Source organism: Rhinolophus ferrumequinum, chromosome 11, assembly GCF_004115265.2.
Source record: "Rhinolophus ferrumequinum isolate MPI-CBG mRhiFer1 chromosome 11, mRhiFer1_v1.p, whole genome shotgun sequence".
Classification (NCBI taxonomy): Eukaryota; Metazoa; Chordata; class Mammalia; order Chiroptera; family Rhinolophidae; genus Rhinolophus; species Rhinolophus ferrumequinum.
Window position 1 is genome coordinate 13406947 of NC_046294.1, and position 24768 is coordinate 13431714.

General features: G+C 47.9%; 1 protein-coding gene across 1 annotated transcript in view; it reads right to left on the reverse strand.

Moving 5' to 3' along the window:
* PTPRJ (protein tyrosine phosphatase receptor type J) overlaps window positions 1–24362 on the reverse strand; it is a 157674-nt gene extending 133312 nt beyond the window's left edge. Inside the window, exon 1 of the mRNA XM_033120182.1 lies at window positions 23936–24362. Coding sequence (XP_032976073.1) covers window positions 23936–24196 — 261 coding nt within the window. The 5' untranslated portion in view covers window positions 24197–24362. The remainder of the gene's footprint in view (window positions 1–23935) is intronic.
* Between the last annotated feature and the right edge of the window lie 406 nt (window positions 24363–24768).

The following is a 24768-nucleotide window of genomic DNA, read 5'->3' on the forward strand; positions in this document are numbered from 1 at the left end:
CCTGTCATTTACCTTCTGTCCCATAGGGCTTGATGTCTTGAATGCAACCTTGAAGTGCATTCCCAGCAGCCCCTACGTGCAAGCCCTGAGCTAGGTGCCAGGAGTAGAAATACGGATGAGACCCCTGAGCGCTCCATCAAAGGGCTCACACTAGAGGCCTTCTCCCGAGGCCCCCTCCGGATGCACCTCTCCCGTCCCACCACCCTATCTGCCATGTCCTGCTTGCCGCCTACACCGTCCTCCCTAAAGGTTGCATTGCTGTTATAACAGGCAGAGCAGCTGTCCCTCTCTGACCCCACTAGATCATGAGTCCTTGACAAAAGGGATGTTCCATTCCATTTTGATTCCCCTGGTACCCAGCACAGGGCTTGGCACAGAGCAGGCGCTCAGGGGAACTGTACTGAATGAACAGGAGTGGCAGTCAACATTTAGGTTGGCTAGACCTTCCGACAAAGACTTTTAGATGCCAACCTTGAAAACACCACTTTGGGCTGTGGTTAATTCAATTAGCACCACGTAGCGACCAAGCAAGGTGGTCTGCAGGGATGCTACTAGCCCAGCATTCACAGGAAAAGGAATAAGAGGAAAACCAGGGCAACAGCGTTCACTCCAGGAAGACCCATTTCAGTGATCCCCAGCCCATGACCCCCAAGTTGCTTTAGATCTAGTCTCATGCGACCCCCAAGAGCCACCAAAACACACTCAAAGGAAACTCCGATAGCTCAGTCATTTCCACAGAGCTGCCTAGAGCCTCCCTACGGCACTTTTCTGCGCTCTCTCCTTAAGCAGGTATTTTTTAAAAACTGAAAATCAGTTCATGACCACCTTCCCATGTGGAGGAGAGACAACTGTGAGCTCTGAAGTCCCTCAGGTCCAAGGTGAAATGTCAGCTTTGCCACTCTCTCCCTGTGTGATCTCGGCAGGGCCCTAGACCTCTGAGTCTCAGTATCCACCAGGGCCTCAGCTAAATGACCCAGTCAGAGGAAGTGCCTGGCACAAGGTTTGGCATTGTCAGGGCTTAACAGATGTTTGTCACTTCCCCATTCCTGGGAATTCTTCAGAGTGGGGCCCAAACAGGCAATAAGTACAATGTCTCGAGCCCCACTCTGGAGCCCAAATGCCCGAGATCTCATCTTTACTCCACCATTCCTCGCTGTGCAACCTCAGACAAGGTATCGACCTCTCTGTGTCTCAGTCTCCTCACCTGCAAAGGGAGGGTCACAATATCCTGACCTCAGAGGGCTCTCGTGGGAATGCAAGTACTCAGAACACGCTTAGCTCACAAGAAGTTCTCAGTATACATATTAGCTATTGTTACTATTGTTACTAACCCATGGCTGACATTTATACTGCTCTCCACAGCTTACAATAGATTTTCAGGTACGTTATCTCCCTGGATCCTGGAGACGGGAGGGTGGGGGTATTCAGCACTAAGCCACCGTGACACTATGCCTGGCCTACATGGAGAAGGGTGTCATTGGACCCCAACTGTGTTTTGTTTGGTTAACAGTATTTTGTTTGGTTAATTTGATCAATATATTTTGAAAGCAAGAAAATTAACATTAAAAACTCTATGTCCAATTTTCCTTAAGAATCAGAACAACTGACAACACTGGGTTCCCTCAGGTTTAAATCTCAGCTCCAACACAAACTAGTTTTTGGCCTTTGGGCAAGTGACTTAACCCCTCTGTAACTCATATTCTTCAACTCTCAAAAGTGGATTGAAAATCGGAGCTACTTCATTGGGTTGTAGAGAGGATGAAATGAGTTGAAATTTGTAAAGCACAAAAAAAAAAAATAGTGTTTGAGTGGATAGTGGTCACAGGTGAACAACATCGTGAATGTACTTGATGCCACTATTATACACTGAAAAATAGTTAAAACAGTAAATTTGATGTTATATATATTTTAGCTGAACTGACTGTGGGAATCGTTTCACAATATATATAAACAGATATATACATATGTATATATATGTCAAACCATCATGCTGTAAATGTATACAGTGAAATATGTCAATTATTTCTCAATAAAACTGGGGGGGAAAATGTTAAAAATTTGGTGGGGGGAGGCACTCCCCTTCAAACAGGGCATGTTCTCCTGGTCTGCCAGAGCCCCCGCTACTCCCTACCGCTCATTAACACCAATCACACACGGGTGGCCCATCACATTTTGAGCCGCACCCCTGCTATGAGAACTAATGAAAATACTGTGTGGAAAAGCAGTAATTTGGAACACTCTGGTAAGTATTACCTTCCTTCCTTCAGTCACTGCACTCAAGATCGCCAGTCTAGTAAGTGGAAAGGCCAAAAACCAGAAACCCGGCTGCCTTCTGCCTCCGGGTGCAGCTCTCGTCTTACCTCAGCACAATGCCGGCGCCGAACTACGGACGTTATCACCGCACAGGCTTGGTCTTAATGGATCTCTCTTATAAAGAAGCACACACGGCCCCAAGCTACAAAAAGTACCCAAACTGATCAAGCCTTATAGATCAAATGTCTTACAATGTGTGGTGACTCCCATGCAACAATGAACGAGCAAGGGCAGGTTGTGTCTATGCCAATCTCTGCTGTGCCCAGTGGGTCTGGTCCCTGAACAGGCAGCAGTGACGACCACTGCCCTCCGAGCTGCCGGCCTCCTGATGCGCCTAAAGGCCCAACTCAAGTCCCACCTCTTCAATTCATTGGACAAACATTTACACAGGCCCTGGGACCAGGTGCCTTTGGGGAACCCAGTCTATTTAGGGAGACAAAACACCACGAGTTAGTTACTGCAGCGTGGGCAAGGGCCTGGTGGCAGGAAAGGGCATGGCACACTGGAGGAACTCCAAGAAATCTGGTGTAGGGAACCCACACAGTATGCGTGCCCAGATTCCGGAGGCACTGGGGGCTGTGATGGGCTCGGAGCAGCAGGTAACATGGTCTGGTCTGACCATTCAGGCACCACGCCACAAATCCACTGGGAAGGTCAAGGCTGGAGGCATGGAGCCCAGTTCCTGAAGGCCCAGACATCGCCCTTAACTCCCGCAACCCGGAGCTGAGGTACTATTGCCACAGCACAGATGAGAAGCCTGCGTTTGCAAAGGTCCATGACTTGCCCACAAGGCACATGGCCATTCTGTGGCAGCGCGTGGCCAGCCTTGGCCTTGGTCCACCTGGCGTGCTTTTAAACACCACGCTCTGAGTGGACTCACACATCCATAGGAAACACATTTTTGAGTTTGAAGTCTGGGTGACTGTTTCCCCAACTGGATTTACACCTTTTGTCATTCTGTAGCCCACATCTTTAAATATCTTCTATTATGAACATTTTCCCACATCATTAAGTGTTCTTTCAAAGCATTTGTAAGGAGACTGCATAGTTGTCCACGATTTCAGCAATCCCCCACTGCTTAACAGTTAGGGTGTTTTGAACCCACAGCTTCTTGTTTTTCTTTGAACCGACCAGCCCACACAAAGTTCATCTCAGTGTGTTCTCATGGGGGGAAGCTCTGTACCCCTGATTACCACCCGTTGTGTGACTTATCTCGGATGAGGATGAGTAAGACAATGACTTTCAACGTTGTGTCATCAAGTTTTATTATAGCAGGAACCCTACACCTATCTCCCAAACTCCGCCTCCCAGTTTTGCCAACCATAAGTTCATTTGGTTACTGGGTTGGTTTCTCTATAAGCTACAAACACAATGAATGGCGCTGGCCGTTGGGAGCCATCTGGCAGCAACACATCCAGGATCCAGGCATGGTCACCTTCCCCTCCAATGGCCAAAAATAGGAGAGATGCCAGAATCCAGCAGACACCTCAACTCTTTCCCAAAAGGAATGGACTTCCCCCCAGCAAATCACTAAGAACACATCAGAATTCAACCCCCAGAAAGTCAACTCTGCATCATTAGAAACAGATCAACGCTAGGTATGTTCCCTGAGTACCCTGTGTGCTCACTATTGGAACATCAGTGTCTGGAAGAACCGGAAGCTGGCCTCCCACTGTGACTAGCTGTGTGGCCTTGGGCAAGTCGCCTTCCTTCTCTGGGCCTCAGTTTCAACACCTGCAAAGTGAATGGTTTGGATTAGATGATCCTTAAGGTGTCTTCCTTCTCTGAATGAGGCTCTTGGGCCTGACTGTTTATAAATGAACAGTGACTGTATTTCATGATGAAAATTGATAAGGACAGCCACCGACCAACAGCTGCTGCCTGGAGGCAAGAGAGCAGAAACACACAGAGGAAGGCTGTCACACCTACATTCCGGATGTCCTCACAGTCAGGACAAAGGAAAACACAGCAGATCGCTCTCTGACGGGGGTAGGAGCAGGATTCTGACTTAGTCTAAGAAAAACTCATCTAACTTGCATCCCATAAGCCTAGCTCCTCATTTTAAGACAAATGTGCTTGTCACACTTAAAAAAAAAATTAAGTGACTGATTCATAACAACCCAGCAAAATACTGGAGTCAGAACAAGAGCAAGTCATTGCAATGCCAAATCTAAAGGGGAGCTTTCTGTCTTTTTTTCCTAACTGTCAATGACAGGCTTTTCACAAAACCCAGGCAAGCTGCACATCGGTGATAAAGGGGACAGTCAGCCCTGACTCGAACAGAGAAAAGCCCAGACAGGACAGGCCACCCGAGTGACCTCTAGGACCCAGGAAGACCTCGATGGCTTGAAGGTGATGCCCAGCCAGAATGAGGGGAGGGTGTCCTGGGGGACGCTGCTGGTGCTGTGGGCAGGTCAACATCACACTCTTCCCAGAAACAAAGGCTCAAACTCAAATACTAGAAAAAAAATCAATAGTCTCTGGATTATAACCAGCTCATTAGCCTCGAGGTAGCAGCTTTCACAGGGTTCAGAATTCCCCCAAATGGGCAGGGATGTCTTCTCAGACAAGCTGGCTACCTCCTCCCCCAGAACCTGCCTGCACCTGCTGCATGTCCTACCCACCCCACACACACACACACTGCCTCCTAGATAATTAGCTCTGCACGTTCTAGCAGGTTCTGCACCCCCTTCCTCCTTTTCTCCCCTCCTTTCTCCCTCCTCTCCCCCGCACCATTCACGTTAGTCTTGAGGGAGGCAGAAGGCTAGGAGAAGGGCCCCAAGTTCCAGATGAAGAAGATGAGGCTCGAAGGAGACAAGATTAGCCCAAGGTCACAAAGGTCGTGCTAACAATCCAACCCACTCTTGTAACTCCAACGCGGTATTCTTTCTGTGTCACATCTACACACCAGGTCCTGCTCATGCAGCCTCTCCAGCACCTTCCCTCCCCCCATACCCTACTCACACTGGTACACACGCACCACCCCACTCCGTGCAGCTTACTGCCACTCTACAGCTCCACTCAGCCTCTACTCTAGGCCCCTCCCAGCAAAGCCACCAAATCACCTGGCCTACCTGAGGCTTGGGGCATGCTGGCCGTCTCAAAGCTGGACAGAGTTGGGATCTACCATTTTCCAGCTGTGCAGCTGACTTAATCGCATTGAACCTGAGTATCCTCACCTATAAAAGGGGTATAATAATAGACCCTGCCTCACAGGGTCATTTGAAGCTTGCCCTGGACTGGCATGGAAAGAGCAGAGACACGCACAGGCCTCCACACAGCACCTGCTCAAAGGCTCCAAACACCACTTCCCAGCTCAAAATCCTCCCACACTGAAAACAGGTGTCCTCGCAAAACCTGTACACAGCTGGTCACAGAAGCATTATTTGTAATAGCCAAAAAGTGGAATGAACCCTAATGTCTATCAATTCCTGAAAGGAGAAATAAAACATGGGATATCCCTACGATGGAATATTAGTTGGTCATAAAAAGGAATAAAGTATTGATAAATGCTCCAGTAAAGATGGACCTTGAAAACGTTATGCTAATAAGCCAGATACAAAAGGACAAATTTTGTATGATTCCACTTCTATAAAATACATGGACTAGGCAAATTCGTAGAAACAGAAAGCAATTTGGTGGTTGCCAGGAGCTGGGGGAAGAGGGGCTGGGGAATGACTGCTAATGAGTGTGGGGGTTTCTTTCTGGGGTAATGGAAAAATTCTCAAACTAGATAATGGTGAAGGCTGCACAATTCTGAATAGAAAAACAACTGAACTGCACACTTTAAAAGGGTGAATTTTATGGTATGTGAATTCTATCTCAGTAAAGTTGTTATTTTTTTTTTAAAGATTTTATTGGGGGAGGGGAACAGGACTTTATTGGGGAACAGTGTGTACTCCCAGGACTTTTTTTTCCAAGTCAAGTTGTTGTCCTTTCAATCTTAATTGTGGAGGGTGCCGTTCAGCTTCAAGTTGTTGTCCTTTCAGTCTTTATTGTGGAGGGCGCAGCTCAGCTCCAGGTCCAATTGCCATTGCTAGTTGCAGGGGGCGCAGCCCACCATCCCCTGTGGGAGTCGAACCGGCAACCTTGTGGTTGAGAGGACGCGCTCCAACCAACTGAGCCATCTGGGAGATCACCGGCAGCTCAGCTCAAGGTGCTGTGTTCAATCTTAGTTTCGGGGGCGGAGCCCACCATCCCTTGCAGGACTCGAGGAATTGAACTGGCAACCTTGTGGTTGAGAGCCCACTGGCCCATGTGGGAATCGAACCGGCAGCCTTTGGAGTTAGGAGCATGGAGCTCTAACCGCCTGAGCCACCGGGCCAGCCCCAAAGTTGTTATTTTTTAAATTGCCATCAAAAAACATAACAAAACCATAAAATGATTGATATTTACAATCTGAAAAGAAATCCTCCCATGATGCCTCATTCTCTACAAGAGTCTAAATTCTAATGACATCCGAAACCTTCAAGTCCCCAGTTGACCTGCCACAGACATAGTGAATTTGCCAGGCATGACCCCTCACTGTAGAGGAATGAGTCTTCCCCACTGCGGGCCTGGCCTCCCAACATTCACCCCTAAACAGCACTTGGCCTTACTCCTGCCTCAACTCCTGGCTGTTGCCCTGACACCTGCACTGTCTGTGACTTGAAACTGTCTCCAGCCAGCCCATCTTATCTGTCCAGCTAAACTGGAACTTCCTAAAGGAAAGATACCTGGACTGGCCTATTTTCCTCCTCGTTTGCCTGTGTGCCAAATCCTTATTAACCCAACGTCCTTAATCCTGACCTCTGCAGGCACGATCAGACTGATTTACAGCTAGGGAAACAAAGGCAGCTGCGGGAGGAGGGGCAGGGAGCCTCATCAAGATTCATGAGGCAAGGGGCAAAGCTGGAGTTTGAATTCACCTCTTTCCACTGTGCTACCACCTGCTGCCATTTTTAAGATGGCATCACAAAGGTCTACATATCTAGTAGGTGTTCGGTAATGTTTTATGCTGCACATGTCCATCCAACCATCACATAATTTGAGTTTAAGCTAGATATTGGAGAGCAGGCACCCCTAAAATTAGCCCTAAAAATGAAATGACTGCAACTAATTATCTCTGCAGTTGGGTAATACACAGCTAGGCCTAGCTGGTTTCTGGCTGCACTAATAATTTTTCTGGGTACCACCAGACAAATGCAGAATGCAGTCGACAGTGACTTGACATTTTTCCAGAGCATAAAAAGAAAACCAATGAATTTTTTTTTAAAAGATTACACAAAATAGGTTCTATGTGAGTCACATACGGTCAAAACGCGTGGTGTGAGGCAGCCACCACACCACCCAGCTGGCATGTCTGCAAATGTAAATATTAAATTTGTTTTTAAAAAATGGTAACACCCAGTGCTGGTGTGGGCATAATGAAACAGGCAGTCTCATCCATTCTAATAGCAATGTAAACAGTGCACCTCCTCTGGAAAGTCATTTGGTGGGTGGTGTCAAAGATTATAAAGATGCCTGGAAATTAATCCAGAAGAAATCATTTCTATTTCACAGAAAAGGCTATCTGCGTGAAGATATTCATCCCTGCACTACTGACAACAGTAAAAAATTGTCTACTGCTTAAATCTCTAAATACAAAAAAGGTTAAGTGAATTACAGTACATCCATTCCATGCAGTATCCTGCAGCTCTTCAAAATTATGGTTATATCATCCATGTATAGCCATGGGAAAAAAATGTTTTCTTCACTTAGCTTTTTGGCATTCAAGAGCCTAGAACTGTCCCTGCTCTGTGATCACAATTATTTTAAACAAGAAGCCACCTGGAAAAAAAAAATCATAGCTGTAACTACTTTAAAATTATAATAGCTCTGTAATGGGGGGGGCCTTTAGGCTTCTTTTGTTGTCCTTGCTCTGTTTTCTAAATTTATTTTAATGTTATTACACTGCTCTTACATAATTATAGAAAAAAATAAATTAAAAAAGAAAACCAAACTCATTTTGAAGCCTCTCTGTCTCACATCAAGACTGAGTCCTGCCCACCCCAAAATAAAGCAGCCACTTGAAATGAGGCTTTGGCTATTCACACTTCTGTTTATCAAAACAGGGCAAATCCTCCCAGAAAATGCCTCAGCAAGGTAACACCCACCCCAGGCCCATCACAGTCACAAAGCCACATCTCCAAATAAAATGATCACAACCACGAAAAGTGTGTGGGTTACCAGGCTGGAAAATGAGAGGTTGATGAGTTGGGGAGATAGGAGAAAGGTTTATTGTTTTAATTTTTTTTATTGGTCATAGTCACAATGTCTGGCACAAAGTAAACACTCAATAAATATTTGAGGCAGAAGATTTCTATGTGGGAAAACGCACTCCTTTGCCCACACTCCCTGAGTGCCAGGGCCCAACATACAACGCACATCCCTGGGGCCTGCAAGCTGCTCTCCCTGAGGCCCTGTCAACAGAAGCTGTGCTTCGAAGTGAGCACCTACAGCAGACAGGAAATTGGTACGTTATCACCAACCTGAGAACAAAACAGTAAAAAAACTTAAATGTCACTGCGAGTAAAGGTCAAAGGTGGGGAGGAACTGATTTGTACTGTGTACCTCACACCACCACCTGTTCTGGGGCCACTGCGCAGGATTTCAGAAATTCCTAACACCCTGACTCTCGAACCCAGCTGCCAAAGCTTGGACCCTGTGTCCTCGATTGATTAGCTGTGTGACTTCGGGCTGGTTGTTTCACGTGTCTGTATCTCGTTTTCCTCTTCTATAAAACGAAAACAAGCAAAGAACCACCTCATTACATGGTCATGAGGATTCACCCAGTCGAAACATACAAAGCACTTAGCACAGTGCCTGGCACACAGAAAACATTCAATCAGTAATAGTTAATCACTAATGCATCGTGATTCCATTTTGCACACAAGACAACCTGGCCTCAGAGAGGTTCAGTAATTTCCCAATATCACAAAGCTAGCAAGAGCAGTGCTGGGATTCAAACTCAAGACCAAAGGACTGCAAAATCTGTGCTCTTTTTACTACAGCAAGCTAAACCCCATCCCCACGGATTACTGTGATCCCTCCCAATTTCTCTCTCTCTCTCTCTTTCTCTCTCTCTCTCTCTCTCTCTCTCTCTCTCTCTCTCTCTCTCTCTCTCTCGGCTGTCATGGCAAAAGGTTAAAATATTATGAGATAACTGGAAATAACATGAGACTGAGAGGCAGCAAACCAGAATTCTAGTCGATTGTAACTTGGGGGTAACACCATCTCCATGGCATGGCAGTTCTCTCAACTTGTCCATTTAACAAACACTTTTTGAGTCAAGCTCTGTCCTAGACATGAGGGATGGAGCAGAGGAGCAGACAGATGGGGTCCCCACCTCCTGCAGTGGGGAACCGGAAACAGTAAACTAGTAAGATAGTTTCAGGTGGCGACGAGGACAGAGGAAATGAACAGGATAATGGAATCAGGGGTGTGGCCAAGGACAAATTAAGGCCTGAGAAGGAGCCAGGAGGACCTGGGGGAGACCACTGCAGAAAGAGCCCCCCCAGGGAGAGTGGATCCCCCCCAGCAGCCACATAATAGAGCCCATGTGACCGGAGTTCATAAAAGGGGCAGGTGGACTAGATGGAGTCAGAGGGGAGGGAAAGGTCTGGGGACCAGATTTGAGGGTCGGGGTCTTACCAGCCATCCTCTGAGTTTATCTAAGTGTAATATGAAGGCACAGAGGGTTTCAAGCAGTGGAGTAACACAACTTTGTGGGACAAGAAGGGTCTCAGCATGAAAGTAAAAGAGGCTGGTGTCGGGTTGGCACTTCATAAAGGGTTTCCCTCTGGTTTTCCTTCTCCTTGTGCCACTAACTCCACATAACAGTGGACAATCATGCCCTTTCTGGGCCTGTTTCCAAGAAAAGACTTGGTCTTAGTGGTTCTCAAGTCCACCCCCTACATGAGGTTACACATTAACCTTACATGAGGAGTTTGGAAAAACAACAATGCTTCGGTTGATATGCCACTGGTCAGGAGTGGGGGCCTCCAATCAGTAGTTTCTGGAAGTTCCCCGGGGCAGCCATGCTTGAGAAGAGCCCACCTAAAGGGGCTCTAAGGCTTCCTTCCCCTCAGTGGCATGAGTACTCACTGGGAAAGGGGGCCAAAGACAGAACATGGCTGCCTTTTGAGATAGCAAGCTGCTCCTCACTGAAGACAGTCAAACAAAATTCACTTCCTCAGGGGTGAAACAAAAGAATCGGACACTCTTAAATGATCCCTTCCAAAAAAGATGTCTGTGGTTTTGACTTGCTGGGTAAATCTCTAGTGAGTAAGGCACAGTATCATCAGCTATAACCAAAGAGAGCAAATAAACAGCATGTGCACCACCCCTCCTTTCTTGTGGCCATAGCAGACATCACCAATTGATCCCAGCACTCTGTCCTGCTGAGCTAGGCCATCCCAACTGATCTGAGAATCTTTCTATGCAGGGCCCAAGCAGCCACTACCAATCACTTAAAGATGGACACAAATCAGAACCCATTTGCCTTCCCTAGTAGAGTGTCCCTAGGTCCTTTCTCTCTCTGACCTTCTTGGAGGCACTGATCCTTTTTATCTTCTTACTAGCAATGATTAACCACCAAGGTGTGTGGCAATGAGCTCGGCTGGTTTGAAGTCCTCCGTCAGACAGTGAGATCATCCATTCCACCCGAGGGTGGTCCTGAATCTCAGACTCTTTGTCTTCCCCACGTGACATCTCCCCCACCCTAAGTAGCTGCACCCCCAAACATTTACTGAACAGGGTAAACATTTACCTGAATTAGACTGTATGACTAGATAAGGGCAAACCAGTCTTATTCCTGGAAAAGCTCATCAAAGCAAGAGCCGTGTGCTATCCCTGATTGTTGAAACAATAATACTGACAGCAGCTGGCATTTAGAGAGCCCTTTCCGTATGCCAGGCAGGGTGCTAGAGCTTCCCATTTTCTCACGGAATCTTGATCACCACCCTCTGATGTGTTTGTTTATCCCCATTTGACACATGAGAAAATTCAAGCTTTGAAAGCTACGAAGTTGCTGTGGATCACAAAGCGGTAGAAGCGAGATTATGGAACCACCACATCGCCTCTCTGTACCCCATCTCTGAAATGGACATGATACTTGTAAGGACGAAAGCAGAGCCCAGCACACTGCGTGTGACAGTACAGTGGACAGCTCAGAAGAGCTGGCTGGAATCTGGGCAAAAGAACAGACAACAGTATGTCCGGACTAGGTCTGACCCACACTGAGCTGGGAGCCCTTTTCTGGCTTCACAAAGGGATGTATTCCTGAAAAGCTGTGTGAACAGAGAGAGTCCAGGAAGCCAAGGCTGGCAGCACCCCGCTTCAGGGGTTTTCCTGGGTTGCCTCTCCTGCCTCACTCCTGCTGGTCTCCCTTCCCTGGCTCTGAAGGCATTAGCTCTAGATTTCTGCCCCAGGGCCTCTAAACTCTCCAAGCGCTGAAAACTGCTCCAGGGAGCTAGTGGGAGGGGGAACTTGGCAGTGAATCTCTCTGTAATGGGATCTCCCTTTGACTGGGTCTATCCCTTGTGTGGAACTTGGCACATTTGGCCCCAACTTCACATCCCCTACAGCAGAGCTTAGCACCACACATACCACATCAACACTGGCTTCCTTTCCCACCAGGCTTAGGGTGGGGAAACTGTGTCAGTTATTCCCACTTTGTGGAGGAGGAAACCCAGGCTGAGAACACAGGGAGAAATGGGACCCAGGAACCATACCGGGCGCCGAGACTCCCGGCACAGTGCTCGCTCGGCCACAGCATCCCTAAAAAGTGCTCACTAAACAGTCAGGGAGTTGGATGTGAATTGTCTCCGGAGACCCGGCCATCTGGATATTTGTCACAATGGTAAATGCTCTTGTTCAGACCTCCTGGGGCAATGGGTGAAGTCAGTTACCAACAACCACATGGAAAGGGAGGGACAACCAAGGCCCACCACCAAGACGGCCAGGGCACAGCCAGCCTCCTACACCATGACTTCAAACCAGGCATTGCCTAAAGCAATGGTTCTCAACCAGGGCACTTCCCTCTGGGGACAGTGGCAACATCAGGAGACATTTTCAGTTGTCACAAGTGGGTGTGTGGGGGGTGCTTCTGACATCTAGTGAGAAGAGGCCAGGAAGGCTGCTAAACATCCTACAGTGCACTGGGGAGCCACCAAAGCAAGGAATCCTCAGGCCCCAACTGTCAAGTGCTGAGGCTGAGAAACCCTAGTCTGGAGGAAGAGAAGTGCCACTCACCCCAACCACACTGTCAGGCAGCGGCAAAGCCCAAATGCCAGATTCCAGGGGGCCACAAACACTAGCTACTGTGCGGGCATCTCCCAAAAGAAACGAAACCACGTGGTCAGAGATGGGCTGACCGTCTGAGTCTTACCCCACGCCCAACACGTCGTTTCTTTTCATTTTTAATGTTTATTGATGTTTAATATGTGCTGAATAATTCTTTGTGATACATACCTGATTTTATGTACTTCCTGTAACAACCCAAGAGCTGAATCACCTCATCATATTTTATAGATGAGAAAACGAAGGCACAGAGAGGCTGAGCAGCAGGGTCAAGGTGACGGATACAAGGAATTGTCAAACAGGCACCTGGCTCTACAGCCCAAGCTTTTCACCAACTGCACAGGCTGTCTCTAGCTCCCATGAACAGGCCCCGAGGGAGATAGTCGACAGAGGTGACCCCGTGCTGTCTGCTGGCCATGACCACAGGGACGGATTCCCAGTCGCCAGAACCCAGGAAGCCAAATTGGAGGCTATTGTTGATTTTAGGGAAGCCCAGGTCTGAGCTATGAAAATAATTTCACCTCAGGTGAACGCAGGATCGGAGAACGCAGGATCGGAGACTAAGGGGAAAGGTGGTGTCGGGTAGAGTGGCTTTCAGGATGACATGAGCTCAAGGAATGGTTTGAGGCATGAAGTCAGCAGATGGGCGTTTGGTGAGGAGACCAAGCTCTCCACAGCAGGCTCGGTGCAGCAACTTAAGAGACACGAGCAAGGCTGGAGGGTGCTAGACCGAGAAGATGTGCTTAGTGCTCTTGAACAAATCCCTGCCCGAAGGACGTGACGGATTGGGATGGCCTCACCAGCAGGGAGAAAAGGCAAGCAGACTATTGCTCTCCTCCAGGGAAGGCTGGTTCTGGCTATGCGATCTCTGTTGAGACGTCCTGCCCTCGCTTAATTAGCATTATTCTCATTTAGAGATAGTTATGAATCCAAGTGAGTATAGGACAACAGCTTCAGATATGCCCACATGTCACCTTCAGTGACAGCTCCCACCCTTACCCCCCTACAGCCCCTACGATTTCTCTACCCACAGTACGATTAGGTGGCCACTTTAGACAACCACACACCTGGGCATCAAGGCTGGGAGTTGTGGGAACACCTCAGAGCAGGTCTCCTCAAATCTTGGGCACATGGCAACTGCAGCCAGAAAGTCAGAGGGTGTGTGAATAAAGAGGGCTGAGGTGGGAGCAAACACTTAAGGGCCCACCTACTAAGTGCCACAATATGGAGCGGGTGCCTTACACACCTTCCCTCACTTAACCCTAATACTGGCAATTATCACCCATTTTCAAGGTGCCATAACAGATTCCAAGGGGCTTAAGTACCTGGGCAGGTAGAGGGTCACCTGTCTGTTGGAGAAGAGCATGGATTTGGATCCAAGACTCTGCTGACACCAAACCCATGACCTTCTCCTATTGCTTTTCTTACAGGACATTCTGAACTCATGTCATCCGTACCCAATTTCAAACTCTGTGAAATCCAAATTCATTCACAACAGGAAGGCCAGGACCCCAAGAAGATGCCATTATGTCATTCCTTTGATCGGGGCCAATGCCCCAAAGTTTCAGGCAGCCTTTACCACTATGGCTCCAGGTTCTAAAATCCATGGCTAAGATAACATCTTCTGTGGCTTTGGGGAGCATTTAATCCCGCCACCTCCTGTCTCTGAGCAGCAGGTGTCACTGTGCTACCCATCCCACAGGAAGATGACTCTCCCACCGGTGAGAAGGGGCCTCAAGCCCAGCTGTCTTTCCCGGAGACTCACACATTCCCTGGCCCACGTGGACAATCCTATCCAGCTCCCCATCATGTCCCCAAGGAAGCCCGCACTAGCTGGGTGAGGTTCTGGCCCAGTGTGTGGCCATGGACCAGATTACAACTCTCTGGGCCTCAGTTTCCTTCCCTGCATCTACCTCATAGGATGACATGAGTTAATAGGTACCAAGTGCTGATAACAGTTCATGATAAATCTCCCTCCTGTGGTAGCTGCTATTGTTATTTTTATCATCTCCATTTATCCTGACAATCACCAGAGATAGTGCAAAGACTTCATCACAAAGTCATCTGAACAGTGTTCCTTGCAGCACAAACTTTCAGAAACAAACTAGAAGACGAATCACAGGATGAACGAGATAAGATGCCTCTATAGGATGCAGTGGGTCGCAGCAGCTAAAAGTTATACAAGAATACATTTACTGGCAAGGGAAATGTTTGCAACCTATTGTCCCTACTTCACAAACTGCCCCTGAGAAAAGCACCGGAAAGAGAGCTCACCTCCCCGAGGGTCTGAGGGGTAGATTTCCTGATTGTCTCCTGTATTTGCTAAAAAAAATTCTGGATACAAATGTGGTATCTAATCTACAATATGCCCATGTTTGTTTGTTTTCAAAAAACATTTCAAAAGACTTTCCACTGAGTAACAGCAATGCTACAGGAAGAAGCCTCAGGTTTATGCTGTGGCCTCCTGGCGTGTCCCTAGGGAGGCATCCACCACAGTTATTTAAAAAAGAAATTAGGTTAAAAAGTGTAAGTTACAAAGTATGTGTAAAAGGTAATGCTATTTTAGTATAAATAGATAGAACATGCATAGAAAAAGAGTAAAAGATCAACCATCAAAATAGTACCATGAGTTAACTTTGGAGGAGTGAAGGTCACAGGTAATTTTGCTTTATTCTTGTATATAGTTATTTTTCAAAATTTTTATATAAAAAAAAAAAAAACCCTGACCTGACTCAAAAAGGAATCGAACCAACCTCCAGCCAAGTGAGTTAAGAGCCACCAGACAGGGGCCAGCGTGAGTCCCATGCAGACCAGTGAGACGGGAGTGAAGGCAGCAAACCTGGAGGTAAAAGAGTCTGGGCTATGAGTGGAGTGCCCACTGCGCGCCAGATGGGTGATGAGCCCTCACCGCCTCCACTCCCCTCAATGGGCCTGAAATCTCATTCAAAGTACACAACACAGGAGGCAGGGTTAGCTCTCTACCAACCCCACCTACCAAATAACACAGAGCATGGCTGACAGCTGTCCTACTGGGGCAGCCCTCCGCCCCAAGTTTCCAGAAGGGCAGCTACTTAAGCCTCAGCTTCCAGTCCACTCACTCCCTTCTTAAGGGACCTCTCCAGAAGTTGATCCTTCTTACCCCAGCAGCTGCAGGGTGGTTTTCAGCTATATGTTTGGGCACTGACAAGGCATAATTGGGACTTTATACTGATTTCCCACTGTCTCTGGAAACAAAGCCCACCTCCACCCCACACCCTGCACATTCACCTCTCCATTCCCTATACATAGTAGTTGGGGGGGGGGGGGGCGCACTGACTGAACCTGTGGTAAGAAGTTCATTTTATATGGAATCCGGCACACATGCGCGGGCGCACACACATGTATGTATAACTGAAACAAGTTTCATGACACAATACTTACTTACCCTTCCTACATGCAGTAGGAAAAACTGCTATTTTCTAGTCTACCACTTTTTAATGCTCGCCATAACTCACTGAAGTGATTTTATGACCCACAGTTTTAAATACACTGCTTTACCACATGCAAGTCTATGATTTGGTTTTCCGAACTTCACTTTAAAAGCACAGTTTCTGGAACACATTAGGTGGAACTATATACGATAGTCAAAGTACCAAAAACAGTAATTTCAACCTAATGATTATGTATGAACCAAACTAGGGGACTCGACTGCCAATTTGCCTCTTGTAAGCTAATTCTAAATTTGAGTAATGTTCAAAACTGGGCTATACTATGAAACTACATTACTATTGTGCAAAAGACAGCTGACACCTAAATTGGACGAGTCACTTAAAGCCAGTCTGAGCCACACCTTCAGTGCAAATAGCAATGACAAACTCACAGGGATGCTGTCAGGATTGAATGAGCTCATACAAAGGCTTTGTAAAGTATAAGGCAAAAACATTTTTTTTAATTTCTTGAAGTAGCAAATCAGTGTCCCAGCAAAGTAAGATAATAAAACAACAGCCAACATCTTTGGAAGTTTTATTTCATGGTAAGATCTTGTTATGCAGATCGATGTAATCCCCAACAACTCTATGAGGTAGGAATTCTTATTGTCCCCATTTTCCAGATGAGAACAAATGAGGCCCCAAGCATCAGTAGAGCTGGCCCAAGATCACACAGAGAGGAAATAGAGGAATTAGGTCTGTCTGCCTCCAACACCGGTGCACTAAGCAATGGGCATCCATTTCCCTCCATACCCACAGTCACCCTGCAGGTGTCCATCTCCAGGCCTCAGAGCAGGTCCACTCTCAATGGGGAAGGAAGAACCCCCAGGACACAGGACATGACAATGAGGTGGCCCCTCAGCTGGCAGCAGGAAATGCAGGATCACTTGGCTGCCATGGAAACAGGTGGCACCGTCAGTGCAGACTCCCTCGGCCTCCCATCTCCTGCAATTACAGTCAAGGATTATGCCTTTCAACTTTCAGTTGTTGGCATAAAGTACTCCTCGTGGCCCCACAGAAAATGTACCCAGAGCTACAGCCACGCCGGCCAGGTCACAAGATAAAGAAAAATGCTCAAGCCAATGCAGGAAGGGCCATTTTTTTAAAGGGACATGGTCGATATCCCTGTGCTCCTTTGGGGCTAGAACCACACTGGCCACTTTTCAGTCATATCTTGTGGTCACTTAACCTAATAATAATAATGAATAATAATTTCATTGTATCCACTTGTCAAAAGAGAAATATAACTTAAAATGTGCTATCGGGAGGCCTATATTGCTCCACATCACACATTTTAATATGTACATATACATGTATGTATGTCTGTATACAATCTATTGTGGATTTATTCTCTTAAATCCAATTTAAAAGACTTTGTAGCACAATTTTGACAATTCATTATTATGCCCTCTTGCCCTCACTTTAAAATCTAACTATCGAGTAAATGGAATATTTTGTAAGTTGTTCTTATATTTCTATGCCCATTTACAGGTAACTTTAACATAATGTGATCTCACTTAACTTATCTAACTACCCTGTGTGAGCATTTTAGAGATGTGAACAGTAAGAATCAGAGAGGTTAAGGCATTTGCCCAAGATCACACAGCTAGTTAGGTGGTGGGGCCAGCATCCCAAACAGAAGCCTGGCTCCAAGTTCTATACTCTCTTCACCACCCAGGGGTCTTATTTATCTCTGAGTTACTAAGCAACAAGGGCTGCATCTAAAATAGCTGGAAAATATATATTTGCCACAGAACTGGGAGCCAAAACACTAACTTCCTTAATTCCAAGAGCTTGTGCAAATCAATAACAAAAGACAATTTTTTAGTTAATAGGTAGTTAATTAAAAAAAAAAAGGAAGAAATGCAAATAGCCCAAAACAAAGGGAAAAATGCTCAACTAACTCAAAATTAAAGATATAAATAAAAACAACAGGATATAATTTTTTACCTCTCAGACTGGCACATATTGAAAATTTTAAGTCTTCAATTTAACTGATGGCATGGAGAAACAGACACTGTCCAAACTTACTGGGGCAGGTACATACTGGGGCAATGTTTCTGGAGGACAACTTCACAACAGTTATCAGATTTTTTAGTGCATGGACCCTCTAATCCAGCAATCCTAAAATCAGAAATTTACACTATGGCTATCCTTATGAAGGTTACACAAACTGTGCACCAAAGACATTCTCTGAAGCACGATTTGTAGGGGGAGGAGGGACACTAAAGTGTCCACTGATAGAGGAACAGTCAAATAAATGATGGTACACTTACACACCACAATATTACAGTCATTTAAAAGAATGACTTAAATCTATTGGTACAGATACGAAATAATCTCCAAAGTAACTAAGTAAATTAAAAGGCTGAGTAGAGTACAATGTACATATAATGTTTCCTTTCATGTAACTTTTTAGAAAGACAAACATAGATACTTGTCTACATTACATAAAAATAGGTTTTCCTTCAAAGGAAAGCAACACAGTTTTAGATTGGATGGCTTCTAACCTGGGCTTCATGAGTTTTTGAAAAGCCTCTATGAAACCCCTGAAACTGGATACAAAATTGTAAATATGTGCATCTCTTTGGGAGAGAGGCTTCTTTCCTTTTACATACTCTGTAAGGATGTCATACTTCCCCCTCCCCAGAAAGAGTAAGAACCAGTGTGTTATACAGACTCCGTGTTGGTGCGAAGCTATTAAGTAACAATGGGCTGGGACCCATCACAGACACCCAGAAAACCACCACCCCATTCCTTCCCTGGAGAATGAGATGATAGTTCGTGTCATTAAAAACGACATTGTCTGCTCAAGCCTCAAAAACGGCAACCGAGTACAGCTTCCCTCTAAGAGGAAGAAGGAAAAGTGGAACTGAAAATTATTTGCATGTTTAAAATTAGATCTTCTGTGGGAGCTGACGCTACTTTGCGTTCAAAATGCCCCCCATCTGCTGTCTCATTACCACCACCCCTCACCCAGGCATTTACATTCCATGGAAATTCTGAGACAATAGGAGGACTGCAGCTTCACTAATAAGGAAGTCATAACAAATTTCCTACAGCTCCTGTCCTGTGAGAAGTCACCAGAAAAGCCAATGGAAAGCCAGCCATAGGAGGTGGTAACAAAAACTGCTGTGGCCCTCTCTGGTCTGAGGTAGCCACCCTTCCCAGGAATCTCCACTTCGAGACCCTTGGACCCCGTCACTCTCATCACCACTCCTCTGGCAAATCCAGTGCCAGCCCTTTCTCTGTGGGTGCAACAAGAACACCCTGTATTCCAGCTGTGATAGGTTAGCTGGGGTCACCTGAGTGACGTCTGTAAGAGTCACGAAGGCAGGGCTGCCTCTCAGGCTCACCACCACAGCCTCCACTCGGCACCTGTGTTTCCCAAACTTAAGCAGTTTACCACCTGCACAAGTTTGCCATAACCATGCCATCCTTACATAATGATTGACTCAGTATTCTTCTTCAGAGATGAACTTTTTGTTCAATTTAAACAAACTTATTTACTATGACACTACAGATAGCCTCACTCTACCTATAAAATCACGAGCTTGATATGCAACTTACGATTTTTATTTTTTACTAATACCCCCTAAAATAAATCATTCTCAACATTAAAAAATATGTTTTGAGACTGAAGTAAGTTCATCTTGCACACACACACCCCGCCAGGTACCACCTTGCAGAAAATGCTTGATAAGTATTTCTTACATGAACTAAAGGGTTTGAAGCCCCTCTTCTCCCCATATAACAGCAGCAGCCACAACTAGCAGTGGAATTGTGCCTTAGATTTCACCTACCAGTTCCTCTTCTATCTTAGTTGATCCTCTCAACCTCCCCATGAAGCAGGAAGTGTTAGTCCCACTTTCCAAATAAGGAAATGAAGCGTCAAAAAGGTTAGGTGACTTGCCCAACATTAGGCAACTACTAAGTGGCAGAGCAAGGACCTGAACCCAGGTCTTCCCATTCCAGACCCCATTCTGTCTCCACTAAGGCAGGCTTGCCCGGTAAACTCAGGCTCCCAAGGAAACGAGCAGGAAAGAGGGTCCCTGAGCTGTCCATGTTACCAATGGAGCAGATGCTACAGGGTTTAGGATGCAGAGAACCCAAAATGACTCCCAACCCCATCAGGGTTCAGGCCCCACAAAAGTCTGTCACCTCGTCTCTCTGTTGCACCCTAAAGCCCTTCTCTAAAATACATGACTTCCCACAGGACAGGACAGTAAACTGGGGCGGTGGAAACCTCAGACCTGGCTCTGTCACATACTAGTTATGAATCTTTGGTAAGTTCTGAACCTCAGTTTTCTCTCAGATAAAATGGGAACATTAACTGCACCTACCTCTGACTGTTCCTGAAATGATCAAATGAGATAATGCATTAAAACCCTTAGCACAGTGCCTGCCACATATAATGTTACCTATTAATTACAATATTACCAGCAGCATTATGTTAGAAGGGAAATGCACAGAAAATTGCCTCTTACACTGCACTCAAAATAATTCCCTTGGCCGAGCAGTGAATGAACTCAGAAGTAATTGCTGATTATGTGCTGGCTAAACCCAGGCCTACAGTCACTCAGCAACTCTGCCTAGGCCTCAACCCCAAGCAAAAATTACTTTTAGGAGCTAAATAACCTCTCTACTGACCAAAATTACTCACTCGGGAGCCAGGATTCATTCGCTCTGCTTAGGAAAGCTTGGGTATTCCGCAGTTATCTTTATCATGGGGCTAAACCTGAAGTCAGCTCAAAGTCACAGTCTAACCATAAACCAGTTTGCTCTGTTTTCTTAAACTGTCTGCAAACAAAACATAACCCTTTGGTTTTTCCGTTGTTGTTCTAAAGCAAAACAAAAATATTTAAAGTCACCCATATGAGAATTTAACAAGCAATATAAAGAAGAGTCAAAATATTTTTTGTACTCTGAATGAAGCAGGTAGGTAAACAGGCTTAGGGATTAGCTATATTAGATAATAAACACAAATGATTATTATTCCCCAGGAAACAAGAAAGCAAAGAAAAAGCAAACCCAAAACACTATAAGACCAACAAAACAGCTGTCAGTCACCAGCTTTTTCTTCATTTTTGAGCAGCCCACTGTCAAGCTGATTTCATAAAGAATCTATCAGGACTACATTTCTCAAGAGAAGGAGGCAAAGGGGAAAAATCGCTTTGTCACACTGCCTAAAACATACACATACACATACACCAAAATTAGTGTGCAAAAAAGCTATGAGAATGGGTGGAGTCAGACACTGCAACCAGCAAAGTCTTCAGGCTGGAATCATCTCGGACCATCCTTCCTGTCTTGTGAAATGACAAAAAAAAAAGTGGAATGAGACGCCAGGTTCAAAAACTGCTGTTCCAGCCCTACGAAGCAATGAGTCCTCCTGCATCTCAGCTTTCCAACACCAGTCCTCATTTAATGCCCAAACAGAGCTGTGACTTCTCTGTGACTTGTCTGTGTTTTTAACCTGCTACAATTGATACCATTTTAAATCTCTCTCTCTCTCTCTCTCTCTCTCTCTCTCTCTCCCCAAGCCTCACAAAACCAGTCATGTGTCAGGGAGGTAGTCAGATACCTTCAACCACATTTCCTAACACACAAGCTTTGAAAATCTTGAATATGACTTCCAATCTCAAATATGATTTGATGTTGAAAAATTCAAGTTATACCCACAGTTTCAGGAGTACACACAGTGAGGCAGGACTGTACCTATAGTTAAAAAAGAGCAAAGTGAAAATATGGCACACACACAAAAGCATCAGGAAAATACGAGGCCCAGGCAGGAAGGAGACACGGATTCCAGTTCTGGAGAGCCTACTGTCTTGCCAGGGGATCTCGGCCTGATCACTGTCTTCTCTGGGCTTCAATATCCTCATCTAAAAGAAATGAGGGGTTTCGGCTATCTTGAAAATCTATTCCAGATGAAAATGCACTGATTCCTTGAAATAGCCAATATAAAGATGAACTGATAAATATGAATTTTGAAGATGCTTTTTCAGAGAGCCCTTTAGATTTCTTACTTTATAACATAGCCAAAAAACAAGAAATATAGAGAGTCTTCTTGCATTTCTACAGAACAAATTAGAGAGGAAGGAAACATCTGAATAGGGGACAAGTGTGGAGTGGCAATATGCTACTGAAATACAAGGAAGGATTGGGCAAGAAATAAATTTACCCAAGAAATTTTTCGCTGATTCAAAGCATAGCTAGCAACCACCACGAGACCAAAGCAAGAAAATTAATAATGCAATATAATAAAATATACACGTACTAAATTAAAAATAAGTGAAGATCAAGTATTTCTTTAGGGTAGACTTTGGTGCAAGAGAGCTTCAATTATGAGGCCTTTTTTTTTTTTTAATTTCAGAGACTGCTCTCCACGAATTTCCTTACAAGAACAGGGAGAAAGCAGTCATACACACTGTACCTTCATAATAATCCCATCTGGACACCCTGTAATGTTTACAAAACTCGTTCAGACATTAGCCAGGGGAAGCCCCAAACAATCCATGGGGCAGGTGGTTGTACACTCATCCTCCGAATGCCATTACCTGAGGACGGAGGGAGCTGGAGAGCCAGTCCAGCCCTGAATCCAGCCCTGAAGTCTGGCCCTGGAGCTTCTTCTGACACCTGACCTGATTCACTCTTCTCTGTTGCAGGTCACACTGCCTCCCAGGTCCTCAGGAGAGCCTGTTCAAAGCCTGCTGAGGACAACTGTGAAGGGACATGAGCACCCTCTGCTCCTCATCCTGCCTACTGGGCTGTATCGCTGCCCCAAGGCCGATGTTTCTGTTCCCAGACAATCATGTTTTCCTGAAAAGTTTTCCCTGAAACCAAGTTCCATCCTCAGACAATAACTCACTTCCCAGGTTTCAAACATCACCTCCTGAGGGATGCTCTCTGTATAAAACAAGCAACATTTTCATACACAGCAGGGTATCACCAAGGACCTTTCCACTGCGGGTTCAAGACCCGAACGGGCTCCTAGAAGGCTGTGAGGACGAACCCGCGGCCAGGACTGGGTGCTTCTGCTCTTTCACTTCTCTCCCTCAAGTTCCCTATCTGTGAAGTGGGACCGTCTCCCCGCTGCCCAGCCCCTCCCCCCAGCGGGAATACCACCAAGGGGGAACGGCGCTTTCAGAAAGCTCGGTCACCAAAACGCCAGGCGCAGCATTATCTGAAAAAGCGAAGCGAGAACACAGGGCGGTGGGGGGAGAGCCGGCGCCCACCAAGCACGAAATAAACCCCCAGGGAAGCGAGCGACTTCCCCGGGAAGAGGACGGTCCGCTGGAAGGACGCCGGCGAGTGGCCCCCTCTCCCCGGGTGGGAACTTTCCCCAAAAGCGGTGCCCTCGGCCCGGAGGCCCCGCGCCTCGACCTCCGCCCGGCGGCCCTGCCCGCTCCCCGGCCGCCGCCGCTGCCCTTCGGCCCGGCCCCTCGGGCCCTGCAGGCCGGGTTGGCCCCGCTCCGTGCCGGGCGCCCTCGGCACACACGCCCCCTCCGGCCGCTTCGGGCGGGAGAGCCGGGCCGGCCAGACGGGACCAGCTCCGGGAAGGGCGGGCCAGAGATGGCCTGGAGCCCGCGGGGGCTTCCACGGGAAAGCTCGGGCACCACGTAGCCCGCCGGCCGCCCTATGGTGCGGGGCAGCCGAGTAAGGGGCTCGGTCGCGAGGCAGGCCGGGTTCCCGCGAGCCCTCCAGGAGGGGGCTCCGAGGACTCCGGCCCTCGCCACCCCTCCGAACCCCGCAGGCGGGCACCGCGGGCAGGTGCCGGGGATGCCAGTCCCGCCCCGCCCTCCCTCCCTCCGGCTGGGCCCCCTGCTGCTCACCTGGCCCAAGCGACACAGCAGCAGCAACGGCGGCAGCGCCCAGCGAAGCCGGGGCAAGCGCCGAGGTGGCCGCGCCTCCCGCGCCGCCGGCTTCATGCCCCGCGCGCCCTGGAACGTGCCCGGGCCGCGCGAGTCGGGCCCCGCCGTGCGCCCGATCCCGGGCGCCCTGCTCACCGCCTCCAGCCGCCGCCTCCGCCTGCGCCTCCTCCAGCCAGTCCGCCTAGTCCCCGCTCCGCCCGCCCCGGGCTTCCCCGGGGACATGGCAGCGGCGGCGGCCACACGGCGGGGCCCGGCGCGGCGGCCGCGGGGGAGATACGTCCCTGGGCGAGCAGGGGCTTCGCGGGGCGGAGCAAGCGGCGCCCACCCCCTGTGCGCGGCGCCCGGATCGCGTCTCCCGCGGCCCCGGCGGCTCCCGCTGCCTCCTCCGCGCGTCATGCGGCTCCGGCTGCAGGGAGCCGCGGCGAGCGCTCCCGCCCTCCCTTCCCCTCCCCCTCTGAATATTCATCGCTTCCTCCCGCCCCGCCGGCCCGGCGGCGGCCGAGCCCCGCGGCCCCTCGCCGCCCTCCGCTGCAGCCCCCGCCCCCGCCCCGCGCGCGCCCTGGCAGCTCCCCTCCCGCGGGCAGAGGAAGCGCCCCCGCCTAGCCGCCCTCTCCGCCAGGCCCTCCCACATTCCTGGGACTTGGGACCCGGGACGCAGCTCCGCTACTCTCGCACCTCGAGCCCGCACCCCTCGGTACGGGCGCCCCAGCCTCGGGCCCGCTCCATGGCCTCGGGTTTGGGTCACCAGATATTAACCGAAATCCCTGCCGAGGGCACAGCCAGGCCGGCGTGAA